Source organism: Podarcis filfolensis (assembly GCF_964270895.1).
Source record: "Podarcis filfolensis genome assembly, chromosome: 2".
Classification (NCBI taxonomy): Eukaryota; Metazoa; Chordata; class Lepidosauria; order Squamata; family Lacertidae; genus Podarcis; species Podarcis filfolensis.
Window position 1 is genome coordinate 121,726,090 of NC_139605.1, and position 21,190 is coordinate 121,747,279.

Genomic DNA, 21,190 nt, shown 5'->3' on the forward strand with positions numbered 1-21,190 from the left:
GGCCGGGGGGCGAGAGTGCTGGAGTCCTGTCTAGTCAAGTTGCGTGGGATCAATTCCAATCTGTTACCTCTGAGAATGTGGACAGGCTGCTTGGACAAGTGAAACCAACCACCTGTCTCCTTGATCCTTGCCCATCCTGGCTGATGAAAGCGAGCCGGGAAGGGCTGGGCAATGGGCTTCGCGGGGTGGTGAATGCTTCTCTCTGTGACGGAGCCTTCCCAGACCCGCTGAAAGAGGCGGTCATTAAACTGCTTCTTAAAAAAACATCTTTAGACCCGACCAATATGGCCAACTATCACCCCGTCTCAAATCTTCCATTCTTGGGCAAGGTGATTTAGCGAGTGGTTGCTGAACAACTCCAGGCATGCCTGGAAGAAGCGGACCATTCGGATCCCTTCCAGTTGGGATTCAGACCTCATCATGGGACTGAAACTGCCTTGGTCGCACTGGTCGATGATCTCCGGTGGGCTAGGGGCAAAGGTGAGAGCTGTTTCCTAGTTCTGCCAGATCTCTCAGTGGCTTTTGATACCATCGACCATAACATCCTTCTGGACCGTCTAAAGGGGCTGGGAGCTGGGGGCACTGTCATACAGTGGTTCCGCTCCTTCCTCCTGGGCAGTGTTCAGAAAGTGGTGGTGGGGGATGAGTGTTCAAACCCCGGGCTCTCACTTGTGGGGTGCCTCAGGATTCTGTCCTCTCCCCCATGCTTTTCAACATCTACATGCAGCCGCTGGGAGAGATCATCAGAGGGTTTGGGCTGGGTGTCCATCAATATGCGGATGATACCCAGCTCTACCTCTCTTTCAGATCAGAACCAGTGAAAGCAGTGAAGGTCCTGTGTGAGTGTCTGGAGGCGGTTGGAGGATGGATGGAGGCTAACAGATGAGGCTGAATCCTGACAAGACAGAAGTACTGTTTTTGGGGGACAGGAGGCGGGCTGGTGTGGAGGACTCCCTGGTCCTGAATGGGGTAACTGTGCCCCTGAAGGACCAGGTGCACAGCCTGGGAGTCATTTTGGACTCGCAGCTGTCCATGGAGGCACAGGTCAATTCTGTGTCCAGGGCAGCTGTTTACCAGCTCCATCTGGTACACAGGCTGAGACCCTATCTGCCCACAGACTGTCTCGTCAGAGTGGTGCATGCTCTGGTTATCTCTCGCTTGGACTACTGCAATGTGTTCTATGTGGGGCTACCTTTGAAGGTCACCCGGAAACTACAACTAATCCAGAATGCGGCAGCTAGACTAGTGACTGGGAGCGGCCACTGAGACCACATAACACCGGTCCTGAAAGACCTACATTGGCTCCCAGTACGTTTCCGAGCACAATTCAAAGTGTTGGTGCTGACCTTTAAAGCCCTAAATGGCCTCAGTTCAGTATACCTGAAGGAGCATCTCCACACCCATTGTTCTGCCCGGACCCTGAGGTCCAATGCTGAGGGCCCTCTGGCAGTTCCCCCACTGCGAGAAGTGAAGCTACAGGGAACCAGGCAGAGGGCCTTCTCAGTAGTGGCGCCCGCCCTGTGGAATGCCCTCCCTTCAGATATCAAGGACATAAACAACTACCTGACATTTAGAAGACATCTGAAGGCAGCCCTGTTTAGGGAAGCTTTTAATGTTTAACAGACTACTGTATTTTAATATTTTGTTGGAAGCCGCCCAGAGTGGCTGGGGAAACCCAGCCAGGTGGGCAGGGTATAAATAATAAATTATTATTATTATTATTATTATTATTATTATTATTATTATTGGCACATTTGGATTTCTGACAGATTGCTTAACGATCTAGCTGCTATAAACATAACTTTACTAATTGTCTATATTGATTTAGCCACAGATGCTTTCAACGCAAGGAAACTATTGCAATTAAAGTATCAGCATGGGCTCTTCTGCTGTCTCTCAGCAACGCTTCTTAATTGAGCGCTCCATGGTGCAGCATAGCAAGGAGAGACTTTTCTCACATTTGCCTTTGGTAATTGAATACAGCCTGGAGGAAACAATGCCTCGATAATCTGAGACTCTGATGCACCAGGTTCAATTCCTTGCTCTGATATGTAAACTCCCTGGGTAATTGTGGCCAATCTGTCATTCTGGAGTGAGTTACTTCACTGTGCTGTTATGAGTGCCCCTGCCAGTCCAAAAACAAGCCACAGATGCCCCAGCATGGGCCAAGCTTCACCCATGTGCACAGCTTTAGCAAAGGCTGCCATTTCATCATGCCCCTTCAGTTCACGTCTTTGACCAGCAAACTACATGGTAACTCAGTGAATGGAAAGAGGGAGGGTAATATGCACCTTTAGGCAAGAGCCACGGGGCAGAAGAGCCCTCTGTACCTGAGAGCTTGGATGGCCACCACCACCAGCCATGACACTACTCAATATAAAGCCAGTTCCTATGCTTTGCTCCCCCACCTGTGCAGCCCTGGATCTGCTGCTGCTGCTGCAGGCACTTTGTACATTGTCTGTCATTAAACTTCCCCTGTATTTTTAGGTTTTGCCTCAAATAACGGTCTAGTTTGTGCATCACATTAAACCATAGTTCAAATGAAATAGTTTAGTCTGAATGATCAGTGGACTGGTGCAAACTGTTGAAAACACAGATCCTTTGTTCCTCCCAGACTCCTGTGTGCTGTCAAGAAACACACCACAGTCCAGGCATTACATGCAAACGATGTGCTTGTGGTTTGCTTCTCTCCCAACAAACCACATGCAAAAGCCTTAGCTTCATGGCTTGTTTGGGGAAATAAACCACAAGTCCAGGTTTCAATGACCCAACAAGCTGACTATGGCTTGTTTATTGGCAGCGCAGCAGCAGCAAGAGCAGAGACAGAGCAAAGTGCTGACAATCGCATCAGCATGCAGCTCCATCACATTCAACCATTTTTTATTTTAACTTTGGTTTAATGTGATGTTTGAACCATGTCAATATGTGTGAGAAACATCCTAAGCTGTTCAGCTGGGCTAATGTCCCAGGGCACTTCCAGATATTGGCTGTTTCCACCTTTTGTGGATGAAGAGACCTGCTGCAACAGCTTTGATGAAGTTGGATCTGTTAACTGCCTCCATGGGAGATCACCTGGGAACCCCCATGTATACAGCAGTGAATTCTGCTAAACAAAGGTGGAATATGCACATAACAAATGTATAATCTGGGTTTAACTGCTGCCTGCAATACGTAATAACACCGTTCAAAATGGTTTTGATGTAGTTTTATTACTGTGAGCCACCCTGCACTCCCTTTCAAGTGGAAGGGTGGGTCATAAATTTGAAATAATCAGCATTATAACTAGTAGACATTGGTGCCCTGTCACTCATTTACTGTAGCATCAGCTTCTGTGTCAATGGCATCTCAGCACTGTAAGGAAAAGGGGACTTAACCTGTATTGGCTCCCTATGTAAACTGAAGGCAAGGCAGGATGACATTATTCTCAGTTATGAGCATACTTCAGAGTTGACTCAAACCAAGGCAGTACCAGATGGCAGGTGGCTCCCAAAGACCACCAATCTCTCGGATATCCCTGACTTAACTCAGGGGAAGGGAAAACTACCAGCATTCCTTACTCCTACAAAAAATAAAAAGCATAGGAGCTCTTTCTTCCACTGGACTAACCATTCAAAGGAGCAGCAACAAGTAAATGCAGAAGCCACTGGCAATTATCCATCTTGGCATGCCTGTATTTGCACGTCTCAGCCCCCAAAATTAATAAACAGAAGGAAACTAATTTGTTCATCTCCATATGCAATGGCACACCCTGCTGCTATGCCCCAAGCCTGTGTTTGAAAACGGAATGAGGCGCAGGGGGCTCTACTTCCTTTGCCTGCCACTCCAGAAAGGGAGGGGGAGACTCAGTGCTCAGCCACACACATTAGCAGAGCAAACAGTAACATGAGCGGCAATGCCCTGAGCACAGAAAGGTTTGAATCTCATTAAACCCACGGCTGGAATTCTAATTTATATACACCGTTCAAGATGCAAGAGAAGGGAGCAGGCAGGCAGGGATGAAAGATGATATTTGAATGAACTAGGTACTGATTCTTAACATACAGTAACTCTAGCACCGAGAGGTTTTCCACACAAGTGCCTGGAGGACACTTGCTTAATACTGTGTCCAGCATTGTCTGATGACTCTGGAGAAGGAGGACATGTGCAAAAGGATGCCATGCTAGCCAAGAAGATGAGCCTGATCAGTATTAACTCACTAAAGGCAAGTCTGTGAATAGTATTGAGAAAACAGTCAGCAACTGGAGATGCAGTTAAAACTGAACAGAGACTGAATGGTTGCTTTTGCTTTCAGCAGGCATTAGGAATGAGCTGCACATATCTTAGTCTTTGCCACTGTTAACAGCTGGTGTACATTAAAACATGGGTGAAGAATACCTAGTAGCTGCGAGAAGACTGTTGGCTTCTGTTACCTCTCAAATCAGCAATTTAACTCAAAACCGAAGTGTGTCAGAGCACTGCCTGCTTCATACACTTGACAGGAAACAAAAAGACTCCTGTCTCACTTCTCTTTGACAGTAAGTGGCAGCTAATTTCTTTAAAACTGAAGTACTCCTGCCTCTGAAAGGCAACCTACTTCATTTAGGATCCTCAAAAAGAAAAGAAAGAAAAAAGCATTCCAATAAACATGTATGCATTTAACTGGCTTACTGGCTGATTCTTAACTTAAAAGCCAAACAGTTAATAATTAATCAATGGTCCTGTCATGAACTAGCTGTGAAGGAACCTCTTTTCTTAAGAACATAAGTATAGCCCTCCTAGGGCAGACCAGGGGCTCACCTAGCCCAGCATTCCATCCTCTAAGTGCCCACTGAAATGGAAGGCAATATTCATTTCACTTCTAACTGTCCTCCATCCTGAAGCATCCCAGGGTGATTTAACAAAACAGTGAAACCAAATACAAACGCATAAATAACAACACAATACTTCAAAAGGCTTTAAAACGAATGCTAAAACAATTAAAAACCAGAAATTGGGAGAAACTGAAACTGACAGATTTATCCATCCCTAAAGGGGCAGTGCCATCATGTCTTCCTCTCCTTTGGCATCATTTCCCTCCAGCTATTGGCTGCTAGCAAAGGGGGTGTGTGCTTCCTATGCGCTTCCCCTTGCTTAGTGGCCATGATGTAGGTTTTTTTCCACCTTGGTTGCTGCTTCAGCCTCTCCCTTGCTAAGAAGCTGCAGCTGCATCCTCTTGTTTCCCACAAACTACAATCTCAGCAGGAGGGCCCCTTCAAGGCAAGCCAAATCTTTCTCCCCACTGCTTTGCAGGCTGGGCCCTTCCATTCTACAGGGAGGGTATTCTGGTCAAAGCTCCAGATAGAAGACCCAGGGAGAACCGATTCTGCATTTTGCAAACCACAGTATAACACTTTAAACATGAGCTTATATTCCCCACCATTGCAATTCTATTTAAGGTAAAAGATAGCAGGTACTACGTCTTCTGCAGAGACTGGGCCATGGTAGGACAGCCACATTGACCCATGATACATACCACTGGCCCACGCAGGAGAGCACCAAGTAGCACATCTTACATTCACACAGCCTTACAATTGCTCCCCCGCCCACCTCCAACTCTCGATGAGATCTAACGTATGAAATGATGCACCTCTCTTCCCCCTTCAAGCTCATCAAACGCCCTAAACCAGAACACGCTCCATATAACTTTTCTTGCTTAGCTTGGCACTAAGCAGCCAGGATAATGCACTCATGAGCTAGCCTGTATTTCATATATAAATGTTCAAATTGGGTTTTTGTTTTGTGGGAAACAATACAGCACTCTAAACATGAGCTGACTTCCCCTCCCAATGTGCTCCCAATGCACTCTGTCTACAGAACAAATTGGTTATCCTCAAATAATTAAGACTAGAAGACTGCAAACATATTATTGCAAAGTGTGAACAGGTGCATTAGGATGCTTAAAGCTCCTCATAGAGAGCTACCTCTGTGATGTGACTCTCTTAACAGCTGTGGGAGGAAATAATAAAAGTTAATCAAGGGAAAGCAAAAAATTAGGGCCAAGAATAGCTCCTCAGAAAGATCCAAGGTATGCTCAGATTTCAGTAACAATTTCTTCTTGCAAATAGAATGTAAGCAAGGGGAGCTTGCCAAGTTTTGCTGTAAAGCCACTATGCCTTGGAATGGCAGGGATGTATTAATGACCAGGACCCCAGAAACCCACTGGCCATCTGCTCAAACCTTATTCTGGTACCACTTTAAATATGCGCAATTGCAACACAGAGACTTTTGTCATTCACATATGAGGATATATATCCCTGCTGGTGTTTCCCATCCTCCTGCATAGCCACTGGGCATGATTCCAGGTGGTTCTTTCATTCCCCTAAGGACATTGGTGATCACCACTAGTTTCCTTTCATCTGCAGCCCTGCTTACCATATCCTGCACCAGTGTTCTCTGGCCATGGTAGATGGGTCTTATTGAAGTTGGGAGGTTCAAGAGGTTTCCTGCCTCTATACTAGATGTCACCAGGAAGAAGGATGGAGTGAGGGAGCCTCTATGGCTCTTGCGGTGCTCTAGGTTTGCCTAGGCAAGTGCTCTGAAGAAAACTGCTCTAGACCATAATCAATCCAATCCTCTTGAGTCCATGGCCCAGCCTTGTAATACTGGATCCTCCCACCCAAACAGGAATGTTCACTTGGAGCTGTAGTTCTTCAAGTGGCCTCTGCAACAGTCATATGTGCAAAGGATTACACAGAAGCCATAGCAATCTCTCACTTTGTTTTCTGGAACCCACAAAAGCCAGGCTGCTCTCCTGTAAACATTCCTCAGAGAAAAGAGAAGGGGCGCCCGCAGTACTCACTCTCAACTATGGTCCTGCGTCCACTGCCATCATCATTGATTTGCTGGATGTTGCCAAAGTGAATGTCGCTGAAGAAGATGCGGTTGCTGCCCTTGCTGCCATGGTGATAGTCAAAGGCCAAGGCAATGACGTTCTTCATGTGCTCGCCATCTTCAAACGGCTTGATGGGTGCATTGAGGTTGTTCTCATCTGACAAGTGGATACTCTTGAGAATGGTGCGTTCTGAGTATAGCAGGTAGCCATCGTAGTCGCGGCAGCTCACACTGTCTTCAGAGAGCATGCCATGGGCACACGCGCATGTCCGCTGGCCTCCTCCCCGGTACAGGCACAATTGCTCACAACCACCATTATTCTGGGCACACACATTAGTACCTGCAGAAGAGAGGAAGCATCCAGTTGCTTTTCAACCTGCTCCTATTAGCATGGATGGCCTAACTACCCCTGAGGTGAATTGAATACCCCCACCCCCTCCACCGCTTGCTGTACTGCCAGTGCTGGGCCTGGAGGCCAGTCTCCCTCTTCACGCACCCTTCTGCCTGGCTCTGTTGAAGACCTTGATGTCCTTCAGCTGCACTCCTATTCCTGTGCGCAGAGACACGATATCTGAAGCATTGTCCTTGCTGCCCCTCTTAATGGATCCATTTGCATGAGTCCTAGAAAGAGGCACAGTCAAGTGTGTGAGTATGAGATGTACCAACAAAGTATTAGCACAGCTGCCTCATGGCTATGTGCAGAAAGGAAGCATTGATAGGTTATGAAAATGAGACAATAACCTTCAACATATGCACACTCTTAATTATGCAGGTTGTTAGAGTATACCCACCCACCTTGCACCCAAACATTCATGGATTATCCAAGCACACACTTCTCCCTTGATTAACACACTTACAACTGACTCATGCACAATGCATATATATGTATGTGAATACACACACACATACGGCTCAGCGCTGCTTTGGAATTAGGACTACCATTGATATGACCACTTCAAAAGATTAAACTATATTCCAGTATGCAACCAGGTTCCAACAAAGGAAACACAGAGCTGTATCCAACCATACCTAGAGTAGACCCATAGGCTTCAGTAACTGAAGTCCACTGATTTCAATGGGCCTTCTCTGAATACAACTTAGTCAGATACTACCCAAATTATCCAGCCATTATGAACGCATTCGCCATCTGAAAGGGAACAGAGCAATGTGGCTGTTGCAAAATCCTTTCAAGCATGACTCTGGACTCCCTCTGCTCCAACAGCCTTGGTAGCACTGAGGCACAAACCTGTCACTCCAGTAGACGTAATCCTCAAAGACCGATACTGAGAACATGTCCATGTTATTATGAGGCAGGACAACCTCTCTCTTGTCCCCTGTCTCCAGGTCTATGCGTTCAATCTTGTCTGTCCGGGCATCACACCAATAAAGCTTCCCATCCTAGGGAGAGAGAGGAGGATACATGCCATGCATGAGGGTTACACATCTGACTCACTGGAATGTTTAAGGGTTGTTTGCTAATGTGAATGTGGGACGGTGTGACTCCATGTGGGACAATCATTTTCTACTAGAAATCATCCTAACAGGAGAGTGATGTACAATCTCTGAAGGCTCAACTTGAATTAGAATAAGAATGTGTATGCTGCCCATCTGACTGGGTTGCCCCAACCACTCTAGGCAGCTCCCAACAGAATATTAAATACACGATAAAACATCAAAAATTAAAAACTTCCCTAAAGATGTTACAATTGCAGAAGCCTGGATAGCTGAGTTAGTTAGAGCATGGTGCTGATAATGCCAAGGTTGCAGGTGTGATCCCTGTATGGGACAGCTGCATATTCCTGCATTGCAGGGGCTTGGACTACATGATCCGCAGGGTCCCTTCCAACTCTACAGTTCTATGATTTCCATGAATTGGATCACTCAACCTTTTCTTTGTTTCATTCACCTGTTGTTTTTTACTGGCATGCATCCACTAGGAGCTGCTGTCTGCCTCCAAAGGGGAACTGTGTAACCATAATGTCTGCTGAACTCTCAGGAATGAGAGCTTGGACTAAGCAGGACTTCCAGTGGAAGGGCTTCAGTGCACTACATCCCTCCTCACCTCACCCTAGGACCAGCCAACACAGACTAAACTATGCAAAACAAAAGCTTTCCTGATCTGTGCAAGTTTCAGAGAGCTGTCTTCCACAAATTCAGTTATTTTGATGTAGGATATATTTTCTCAAAATGCAGGGAGTCCTGCTTTGTTTTCACTCTGGAGGTGCAAAGATACACGGGCCACCCCTGGCATAACTCTGCAGCCTGAGTGAGCCCCCTTGTGCACTCCTGAAACCTGCACTCTTGTTTCAGAGATTTCCCACTTCTCCTGCCATTCTTCTTCTTCTCTCTTGTGAACCTCAGCCCTGAGACATACCTCATAGTCAATTGAAATCCCATTGGGCCAGCTGATGCTGGTGTTGATTAGGACCACACGCTGTGTCCCATCCAGCCAGGAGCGTTCAATACGAGGGTACTGGCCCCACTCTGTCCAGAAGAGGTACCTGGAGGAGAGGAGAGAAACGTATCACGTCTTCAGCCAAGCAACTTAGGTCCAGTTCACAGCTGCATGTTGTTATTACCCTATTTGTATTGTTATTCAAAAATACCCTACCCTTCCCCAGAATTCAAACCAAGGTACAGTGTCTTCTCTCACCCCCACCATTTGGCCCCACAACAACTCTGTGAGGAAAATTAGGCCAACAGATAGATTGTCTTTTATTTGGGTCTCTTTGGTTCTAGTTCAACACTCAACCATTACTCTTCAACAGCTTTCCACATTCATAATGATGGCTAGTGCTGTATGAATGGGCTGCAACAGATCATATACAAGAAACGGAATGTCCTTCTCACCTCACCTCAGATGCAAGGTTTTCCAGCAGAGACCCAGCAGACTTGCCTTTCCCAAACTCCAGCCCTTAACACCAAGGGTGGGGAGACTCCCATCCTCCCTGACCACTGGCCACACTGGCTGGAGCTGAGGGAACCCATGAGCCCATCAACATCTGGAGAAACCAGATTCCTCACCCTTGCCTTAGCCTCTATTAACTCTCACAGAGAAATGGATTCTGAGCCTATTCTTATCGTGAGCATTTGCCATGTGCTCAAACCGACTACTTGGGAAAGGGCTGTAGCACAGTGCAGAAGGTCCTTGGTTTAATCCCCAACATCCCCAGGGAGGGACCCCTGCCTGAAACCCTGGAGAGCCACTTCCAGGCAGTTCTGACCAAGATGGACCAGTGGTCTGAGTCATATAAGTCAGCTTCCTCACCACAGCCAATCCTTACCCTTTCTCAGGGTGCACAGTGATGGCACGCGGCTTGTCCAGCCCCTGTGAGATCACCACATAGCGGAATGAACCATTGAGCCTGGCCACTTCAATGACATCAAAGCCTTGGTCGGTCCAGTAGATGTTTCCTGAAGAGAAAGAGGTGATTATTCAACCAGTTGCTCCTGCTCCAGACACTGCAGGAGGCTGGTATTCCCCTCCGCACCTCACCCAGCACTTCCTCATCCCTGTCTCTGATTAATGCTTTGATGTTAACTGCACACTGCCTTACCTGCGATCCAATCCACAGCAATGCCCTCCACCCGGCCAATGCCATTGGTCACCACATCTTCTCGCCATGTCTGGTCCCGCTTGGCCCGACTGATAGTGCTCAGGCCCATGTCCACCCAATAGATGGTGTCATTCTCTGAAGGGAGAAAGGAAGTGTGTTTTGGAAGTCAGGGGGAGAGGTTCAAGAGTGATGATATGCAAATCTATGAGAATTATCCCTCTACAGCAACACACAGCATCCACCATGGTTCTAAGTCTCCCAGTTTCCCCAACCTCAGTTATCTGGTCCCCAAAAGCCCACTCCTTGGCAACAAGATCTAGTGCACTCAAAGCTGTGAAAGCAGAATAAATAGGTTTACTAAACTCCTGTAGCTCCACTGGCCAGGCAGAACCACAAGTGAAGGCAGCTAAGGGGAAACGGTGGAGAATCCCAATTTTCAGAGGGTTAAGACAGGATAACTCTAGTTTTAAATCAACAGTACATTTGTAGGGAAAATATGCTGTGGGTTCAGCCTGGATGGAAAGTAAGATCTAGACTCCAATTGTCAGCTAAACAGGACCTTTCTTTAGGTGCTGCAATGCCAATGTGACACAATACCAGCAAGCAGTTGTGGGGTGGCACACCAAATATGAAAAAGCACAGGACAAAAAGTAATTTCTAAAATGTGTAAAATGTTATTAGAATGGGAAACAAAAGATGAACTGGTAAAATCAGCAATGATACACTGGGCAAGGGATAAAGGTCACAATATTGAAATGTCAGCATGGGAGAAATTATGGATTACAGATACGACATTTATAGCATATAATACATGAAAGGAGAACTATATAAAAATGATGTATATTATTTGACTATGTAGAATTGGCAAAGATGACAGGAAAAAATAGGAACCAGACAGACCAAAAGTTCAACAAAGAATGGGATATATACAGATTATATTTAAAAGAACATTGTTCCCATATGAAATCTTTGACATGCTTTGATTAACTTCTGCAGTGTCATATGCTACAAAGGTTATAGATAATTTACGATAAGTTAAATGTCATACAATATGCAGTCAACAAGGAAACGAAGCACCCACGCTGAGGAAGATGGAAGTCTTAACCTATGAAAAAACTTTATTTTATATGTAATATTTTCTTCGTATTTGATGTGTTTTGTTTTTTCTTTTTGTGGTGAATGGATGCAATATTTAAAAATCAATAAAGATTAAACTGGAAAGACAAAAAAGTAAAAAGGGAAAAAAGGAAATGATGTATAGATGGTATTTAACTCCTAGTAAACTGGCTAAGATGTATAAAACCGAATTAGATACGTGCTGGAAATGTAAGGAGGAGGGGGGTTACTTTTTACCATATGTGGTGGTCATGTAAGATAGCGAAAGCTTTTTGGGAAATGATTTATAATGAACTGAAAAAAAATGATGAAGGTATCTTTTATAAAAAGACCAGAAGCTTTTCTTTTGGGAATAATAGGTCAAGAGGTACCAAAAGATCAGAAAAAAAAGTTTATGTATGCAATGACAGCTGCCAGGAAGATTTAGGTGCAGAAATGAAGAGAAGAAACAGTTCCAACCCACAAGGACTGGCCGATAAAACTGACGGAGGATGCAGAGAAGGTTAAACTCACAGGAGGAATAAGGAACCAGGAAGAAAGAATTTGTAACAAAGACTGGGGGAAATTTATTTACAATCTGAAAAGTTATTGTAATCAACTTAAAATGTTAGCAGGTTTATTGTAAAATGAGCAGCAAATTAAACTTAAGGAAATTTTAGAGATAATAAATAATTAAGGAATTATTGTGGATATGCAGTAGTAGAGATAAAATGGAAGGAACCACAGATGGAGAAAAAGCCAATTTGATGTTATTTTTGGTTTTGTTAACTTGTATGTTTTGTTGTAAAATGGAAAATGATAAATAAATTTATTTATTTTTAATGAAAAAGCACAGGACATCTGTGTCCATACATGTCCTTCTACTGGTTTAATCACAACGAACAAGACTTTTCTTATTTTCCCCTCCTTCCCTTGTCCTCAACAGTTATAGCAATAGCTCCTGCCTACATGTTGTTCCATCCTTCTCTCATGGTTCCCACAACCTTTCCCTTGACAGGGGAGGGGGGGATTTAACCTCACCCCACTTCCGGCTACATTTCTGCTCAGAATTGTATGCCCTCTCAATTTCAGTGTGGCTGCCAACAGTCATGGTTTTGAGATTGTCTTGGATTTGGGCCAACTCCTTAAATATATAAATATATGTAGGAAATTGGATTGATAGAGGATTGCGTTTTGGGTTTGGGGACCAAAGTGGAGACAAGCTGCCCCCAGATTCTGGCCCCTGCAGAGCTCTGGCTTCCTCATGCTGGGTTTCTTGCATTATCTCTTTCTAAACATGAGGCTACAGAGTGTATTGTACTGAGAAACCTCTATGTGCTCCTCCTCCACATGTTGCTAGACTCCAACTCCAACCAGCCAACCAAGCCAATGGTCAGGAATCATGAGAACTGGAGTCCCAACAACATCAGGATGGCACCACATTGGCTAAGGAAAAAGAGGGTGAGGGAATCAAATTGACTCCAAGCCAAAGGCCGGGCAGAACAACTCTGTCTTACAGGCCCTGCGGAAAGAAATCAGATCCTGCAGGGCCCTGGTCTCATGAGACAGAGCATTCCACCAGGCCGGAGCCAGTGTTGAAAAAGCCCTGGCTCTGGTTGAGGCTAATCTAACTTCCTTAGGCCCCAGGACCTCTAGGGTGTTGCTATTTATGGACCTTAAGGACCTCCGTGGGGCACACCGGGAGATCACACTCAACTCAGACTTGGAGAATGAGGGGACAACATGGCTCACTAGAAGCACAGCTGAGGACACACCATAGGAGTCCAGAGTTCAAAGCACAAATGTACAAATTTCTCAATTTTCCAATATTCAATTCACCCCACTTCCACAATTCAATTTAAGCAAAGAACCAAAAACCTGTGCACAAAAATGTGTGTGCATTTTTTTTTTGCATTTCTCCTAATACATACATGCTAATGCACTTTTGCCAAATATTAGAGATGGGGAAGAAATTCACTTGGTTTGCATTTTAATGCAAACCTAACCTCACCAATTGGCATCTCTTGCACCAATATACATATCAAAGTGAAATTAATGTATCTTTTGATATTTGCACTTCTCCAAATTCTGTGGTGCAGTTCTCCAACCCACAAATGTATACAAAAATGTGCATGTTAAGGAGAGTGTGCATACATTAGCAAAAATAATGTGCATGCTCACAAACAAATGCACACAATGCAGACGTTTGGCAAAATTACATAAAAAGATGCATGTAGTAGGAGAAATGTGCACAAAAATGTGTAAAAAAATGTAATTTTTTTTAAAATTGCAAACTGATGAAGAAATGCAGTGAAGTGAAGATCAGAAAAATAAGAAACTGACACAAACAGAAATTGATATACGTACTTGCCCATCTCTACCTAACATATGCATTTTGTGAGCAATTTCCCCTAATATAAAGCATTTCCGGGTGGGGTTTTTTAAAATACTGAACTGCAGGACAGCAAAGTTTTGGTTCATGTATTTCATTTAGAAAGTGCAGAGTTAGGGAGGTCTGCATTCAAATGTCAACTGAATGAACTCCTCCCACACCCAGCGGCAAAGATGGAGGGGCTCTGGCCCACTCACTCCTTTTTGTTTCTCTCCATATCCACTCCAGACACAAGGGACAAACCTACTTTAAGCATTCACCTACCAGCATGGAAATCAATACCAACGGCCAGTGAAGTCCCAGAGACTGGCACCAGAGCATCAGATCTGTCATTGGGATCCAGTGGAATGCCCCGGATCCCCTCATGCACAGAGTAGAGGAGGAAAGAGCCAACACCTGCATGGAAGAAAGAAAAATCCAACAGTCACAAACTGGAGTCTCAGCACAGGGCACACAGGAGAGGCCAAGATTCAAGGGCAGAACATTAGGCTTTACATGGAGATGGTCTCGGGGTCAATTTGCAGCAGCAAACCTGGCCTAGAGCTCTGTGTGGAGACCTGGAGAACTAGTGCCAGTGAAAGGAGGCAGTCATGAGCTGAATTCACAAGAAACGGGGAAGGGCTGTAGATGAACGTCTGAGCATATGGTTTGCATGCAGAGTGTGTTACTTTGAAGGAAGGTGGGTGACGGAGAGAAGAGGAGAAGAAAAGGAAGTATGGATAATAATAATAATAATAATAATAATAATAATAATAATAATAATTTATATACCTCCTTTCATTTGAAAAAGACAGTTTTAGTTTGCCTTCCTTGATTTCCACAAGCCCCATCCATACCTAATAGCTTATGAAAACTTTTGGTGCAAAGTAGGATATTAGCAAAAGTGTGGAAGCTACTTTTAGCCTTCTGCATGGGTTAGAGTATAATCAATCAATCAATCAATCAATCAATTAATCAATGTTAACTAGTGGTGTTGTGTGAGCTCACAGCACCTGAGGCGGGGCTGGGCGCACGCTCGGGGGGTGTGGGTGCATGCGTGCCAGGGAGCAGGGCACAGAGGGTGAAGGAGCCCACCGGGGCACCCCAGCCTTCATCGGCAAGACAGCCAGAGCGGCCCTGCCCCATACCGGAGCCAAGCAACGCCATGCTGCGCCACCTGCCTGCCCATATAGTGGGGAATCTGGCCAGCCGACATGGCACTTGGCGGGTACGAACGAGGCACCCCATGCTGGCGCCCCTGGGACTGCCCGGCTCGGTGCTCCTATCTGCAAGCATTGGTTCCTCTGACACGGGGAGAGGAGCACTGCGCTGTGGGCACCTGCATGGGGGTGCCTGCTTTGCACCCCCTCAAAAATCTGTGCCTGGGGCCACAGCCCCTCTGACACCCCCTACACTATGCTCAAAGTGCAGCCGCTGATAGGAATTCATTCTGGATTTGTTTAACATTTGTACCCTGCTTTTCTCCCCTCAAAGGGAAGTCCAAAGTAGCTGACAATCCATTAAGTCACAACATTATAATCAATATAGACCAAGTATACAAAATATTGGAATAGCTGCCTCTCTCCAGTAAGGACAGCAAATGTAGGTAGCTTCAAGTTCTGAGAAAGAAGAAGGGAATTCAGAAAAAGGGCCACGGGGAAAATACATTGTCAGGGGCGTCAAACTGCCTGCAGAGAGCAGATTCCTTTGAAGAGATCCATCACCCTCCACCGGCAAACTCAGGCAGCAAGGACCAACTGCTGTGTAGCCAAAATTGGATGACTGAGAAACAAAAGAGAAGTACCAGCATACTGAGGTTTGCAAGAAGCACAAAACAAAAGGGGCAAAACCAAAACCCAGCCCAATGACGACTGAGAATGCTTAATAGCAATGGAATGCTGGAAGATGCTGGAAAGGAACATGGAAAGTCAGGGAGGGGGAGCATCAAGGAGAACATAGCAGGCTCCCTGAACAGAAGCACTCTTGTCAGGGGCTGAGCACACGCTGCAGCATTTCAGGGCAGGTACCACTTGCATTCTCCACTTCTGAAATGGGCTGGCAGGGGGGAGAGGCATTCTGCGCTTCCCAGAGTGCATCTTTATATCTTAGGGAGGAAAACTACCACCTACTCAGAGAAGGTAAAAAGAGAAGGGAATTCTGGAATATGTTCACTTTGCTGAACTATCTTGTGGAAAGGAAGGGCACATAAAGGAGGACCCCTAGTCCGTTTGCCTTTGTATGTATGCAGCCACAGCTGCCCTAAAGGGAGGATAAGAAACCTTTGGGCAAGTGGCCTCTTGAAGGCATTTTCTAGCCAGGCAATTCTGTGTTTTGTCTTTTGCATCTTAGGGATCTTCCACATTTTGTTTTTTTATTAAATGTACACCTACTATATATTTCATTATCTACACAAAAAATACAGTATGTGAGGGAGACAAATATGTGTTTGGAAACGCAAGTCTCCTATAGGAAGAGAGATCCAGGGTTTGACCCTGTCAAATGTACATTTGCTGCCACATTGGCACATGGACAGCTCCATAATTAAGCAGGGCAAACTCAGGGCAATTGTAGCTTGAGCTGCAAACAGTAGCCACCAGGTGGAGCTGTGCTGCACATCACTCAAGATATACAGAGCAACACAGTTCCCAGGAGCCAGGCCTAACAGCCACAGACCACTCTCCTCAAACCCCACAGGAGTCAACTGGGATCCCCTCACCTTCACAGGACTGCTGTCCACTCTTCAGGCTGTAACCAGCTGTACACATGCAGGATCGAGTAGTCTCTGAAGTAGGAAGGCACAGCTGGGAGCAGTCACCGTTGTTCACGCTGCAGGGGTTGGTACCTGCAAGAGTGAAGGTGAAATAATGGAAGTAAATGGGCACTACTGACACAGAGCCAGGCAGCATCAGGCTTCAGTTTTGACTGCCAGGTGACCACAGACATGACCATCTTGCTTCACCATGGGCACAGAAAAAAAGGGTGCACTTTATGGGCATGTTAAGAAGACAGTTGTACAAGGAACTTGAAGTGACACAGTGAATACTTAATGTGGTTGAATCAGCACCAAATCCAAAGCTTGGTTTCCTATGAGACTGCAGGCAAGATCTTTCCATACAGTATGTGAGCCTTGGCACACCATCCCCGATTCTCTGCTTCCTGAGTTGGAACCTTCTGAGCCCTGATCAATGCTCACACTTCCCCACGATGCTTCTTCAGGCCCTCCCCTTGCATGATGCCCCTTATGATCCGCGCACTCCAAGAGCTTACCATGCAGCTGAATGCTCTCATTGTAGATCTTCATATGCATGACCAGCGTGGTGCTGTTGCGCAACACAACTGCTTCTGTGCCATCCTTCTTGTTGCAGGTGCCCATTTTTTCTGAAACCTGATCAGCCCACCAGAGTTTATCATCTGGGAGAGAAAGAGATGAAGATTACGCAGCTTGGCTTTATACTCTGACTGAACTTGACACAGGAATCACAAGCACTGTGGCCAAGCTGTGATTCACTGGCCAGATTCAGATGATCACATTTCAATAAACCAAGGTATGAATGACCCTGTCTACCCTGCATGAAGCTGTTTTGCTCCTACCTTCACATGAGTGAGCCAGGATATTATTAGGCCAAACTTAACACCATGGCTACACAGTCTGGCTTGTTTGGCAACCATTAACCATTGTTTCCCAGGTTGTACATAATAGGAAACTATAGTTAACAGAGACTTCCAGTCTTTTTTCCCTGGCATGCATGAAGGAAGGCGTAAAGTGGCTGCATGAGACCATATTTTATTGTCATCTTAACAAAGCTACTGACATCTCCCGTATCCTGATCATAATGCTGTCCACTGACCCACATTGGAAGCAATTTACAAGACTCCACATTCCCCTGCTTTTCTACATTATCAGGTAAAATATTGTGCATTTTAGTCGTTGTGAGATAGTCTTACAAAGCCTTCACAATGCTTTGGAGTAATTCCCACCTGCACACAATATGAGTTAGTTTGGGACGCAAGTGGTGCTGTGGTCTAAACCACTGAGCCTCTTCGGCTTGCTGATTGGTGAGCTCCCGTTGCTCTTTCCCAGCTTCTGCCAACCTAGCAGTTCAAAAGCACACCAGCATGAGTAGATAAATAGGTATCACTGTGGCGGGAAGATAAATGGTGTTTCCATGCACTCTGGCACTCATCACAGTCCTCTGTGCGCCAGAAGTTGTTTAGTCATGCTGGCAACTTGACCTGGAAAGCTATCTGTGGACAAACCCCGGCTCCCTCAGCCTTAAAGCAAGATGAATGCCACAACCCCATAGTTGTCTTTGACTGGACTCAACCATCCAGGGGGCCTTTACCTTTTTTTAACCTTAATATGAGTTAATATCTTGCTGTTGGGGGGGGGGGAGTTGCTCTGTTGTCTGACCTTCCCTTAAGAAAATATTCAAGGGGTGTGCATGCGAACAATAGAAAGGAAGAATGTGGCGCCTCCCACAGAAATTATTTTTAAAATATGCTCATTTTTTATAACAGTGAGCAGGGAAATACACACAGCAAGGAAGGAGAGTGTATTCTTTCTACTTGTGTATGTTTTTGCCTCCTCCTAGAAAACAGCATCTCTGAATTAAGCATTCCTGAAATCAATAGCCCTTACTTTCAATTAAATATACTTAAGGTCAGTTTGTAACTTGAAAAAATATGCTACACTAAACCATCTGAATGTAGCTAATGTTAACTATGGTTTGTTTAAATAAGCCAGTTTCATAATCCATGGCTTGAAGGTGACTTGTTTCAAACACACTAGAAAGGCTGTTGGTTCAGACTCTGCAACAAGCTGTGGTTGAGAAAGATGGACAGGGATGATGACATTTGGACGGTCCTGGGTAGGAAAATTTGGTGCCAAACTGTGAATTAGTGTTATATCTGAACTCTCCCATATCATTAAGATGGCCACTCAGTGTGAGGGGGCACTGAAAAAGATTAAACTAACTCATGGAAGATAGATGTCTGAAGGGTTATTAGCTTTGATAGCTAATGGAAGCTCCATTCAGAGGTACCTCAGATTGTCAGGTGCTGGAGAGAGCTCTCATTTAATTAAATAGATTTGGGTTGATTAATCAAATGAGTTTTCCTTGATCTTAACTCATGCAATAGTTTTGAAGTAGGAAAAGATACTTGCTTTGTGTGGGATTCAGCTAATGAACCCTATCAGTGGAAGCGTGCGCAAGGTCTTCTGCAATGGTGCTTTCCCCACCTCTCCTCCTCCAGGGGGTTGCGAGAACTACCAGAACAGCACACAGAGGGAGGAGGTAGGGGACTGTTCCAATGTTGAATTCCTCACTTTGTTTTTAGATCGGCATGTGGAACCGTTGACCCTCCAGATGTTTATAAACTGCAACACCTATTGTCTTTGACCACAGACCCTGCTGCCTGGGACTTATGAGGTTTGGAGTCCAACAACATCTAGAGGACCACAGGTTCCCTGTCTCTGGATTAAAGGGTGCCTGTACATGCCACAGCATGTGCCACCCCTTTGCAAGAGGTATTTCCTCCTATGTGTAAGAGAAGGGGAAATGCCTAATCCTGGGTTGTGCCCACCCACCATCTGTAGTTGCTAAAAAATACTTTTTATCTAATTAAATTATTTTAAAAATGTGTTGCACAAATAATCAGAGTGGCTTTTATTTCATTAAGATGGGTTTAAATGATCGATGCAACTGACTCAATGATAAAAGTTCACAGCCCTACAAAAAATAGGAGCCAGCCATCACCCATGTGCCTGGCTTGGGCATGGCTGGAGGCATCTGGGAGGCTGTGGTTAGAAATATTACTACTACTACTACTACTACTACTACTACTACTACGAGGTCAATCTGCTGTCCCAAAACCTCTGTCCCAAAGCCCTGCCTTGATGACACCACTGGTAAAACCCATTTAGCATTCAACAAAGATCCTTTAAGCCTCAATTTCTAAACATCACTGCTGCAGCAGCTGTGACAAATATAATGGAAACTCATGTGATAAGGCTACACAGGAAAGTACTGATTAATAAAAGATTGGGCCAAGAGTTTATTTCATCGGATAAGGTTAAAAAGAGAGGAGTTGTTATCTACGCCAAAGAGAGCCTATCACCAAAATTTGTTTTTAAAGATGAACAAGGAAGATTTGTGGCAATTGAAATTCAAGCACAAGGAGAAAAATTTTTGATAGTAGGAGTTTATGCACCAAATGAGGGGAAATCTGATTTTTTAAAGAAATTGCATGAGACATTGTTGGACTATATGGATTACAACATTATTATGATGGGAGATATGAATGGAGTGGTATCTACAAATATGGACAAGTCGCAGAGACAGGTTGTAACTAAAGATGGCAGACTACCAAAAACTTTTTTTAACTTGACTGACAATATGGACTTGATTGACATTTGGAGAACTAAGAACCCCTTAGGAAGAGAGGGAACATTCTTCTCTGAAGCCAAAATGACATGGACAAAAATTGACCAAATATGGATAACTAGAGGACTGGCACCTAAGATTCGAAAAGTGGAAATTTGCCCAAAAACTTGCTCCGACCATAATGCTGTGAAGATGGAGATGAAACTAACACCAATGTTAGTATTAGCAAATGGTATTAGCAAAAAAGTTAATAAGAATATGCAAAAATGAATTGATAATGGATGAAAATACTGAGTTATAAAATGTTAAGATATAGAGACAAGATAAATGAAAGAGGGTAAGGATTTGCTGATTTGATTATTTAAATGGGAATACAAGAAGGGGAGGTGTGAGGAAGTCAAAGAAACAAGCAAATGAGTTTTAAGTTTTGAAAAAGAATTGTTTTTAATTTTTCTTATTTTTTCTGTGTGTTTTTTCTTATTTTTTTGTTCTTTTATTATGTGTTTTTGTATATTTGTTTTTGTAAAATCTTAATAAATATTTCTTTTAAAAAAAAAAAAACTTGCTCCGACCATAATGCTGTGAAGATGGAGATGAAACTAACACCAATCGGTTCCTTCAGATGGAGGATGAATGACACCTTGTTTAGAGATCAAGAGGTTACCATGAAGGCCCAAAAAATCTTGAGAGACTATTTTGAGATAAATTTGAATACCACGATTGAAAAAAGAGTAATCTGGGATGCAAGTAAAGCGGTCATGAGAGGGTTTCTGATCCAACAGAATGCAATAAAGAAGAGAATCCTAAACGAGAAAAAAGATAAAATCTTGGAAAAAATAAAAGAAGGAGAGAAGAAATTAAGAGCGAAACCAAAGTCGCAAGAGATTCTGAGAGAAATAAAGTTACATCAAGTACAATATATGAAAATGATAAAC

General features: G+C 44.5%; 1 protein-coding gene across 12 annotated transcripts in view; it reads right to left on the reverse strand.

Moving 5' to 3' along the window:
• Positions 1 to 21,190, reverse strand: part of LRP1 (LDL receptor related protein 1) — a 312,513-nt gene that overhangs the window by 62,273 nt on the left and 229,050 nt on the right. For all 12 annotated transcript variants that reach the window (XM_083599706.1, XM_083599705.1, XM_083599704.1 and 9 more), the window contains 9 exons: positions 17,140 to 17,283; positions 16,589 to 16,714; positions 14,158 to 14,289; positions 10,407 to 10,541; positions 10,134 to 10,263; positions 9,224 to 9,350; positions 8,096 to 8,247; positions 7,346 to 7,470; positions 6,818 to 7,189 (listed from right to left, as the gene is read on the reverse strand). In XM_083599706.1, coding sequence (XP_083455832.1) covers positions 6,818 to 7,189; positions 7,346 to 7,470; positions 8,096 to 8,247; positions 9,224 to 9,350; positions 10,134 to 10,263; positions 10,407 to 10,541; positions 14,158 to 14,289; positions 16,589 to 16,714; positions 17,140 to 17,283 — 1,443 coding nt within the window. The remainder of the gene's footprint in view (positions 1 to 6,817; positions 7,190 to 7,345; positions 7,471 to 8,095; positions 8,248 to 9,223; positions 9,351 to 10,133; positions 10,264 to 10,406; positions 10,542 to 14,157; positions 14,290 to 16,588; positions 16,715 to 17,139; positions 17,284 to 21,190) is intronic.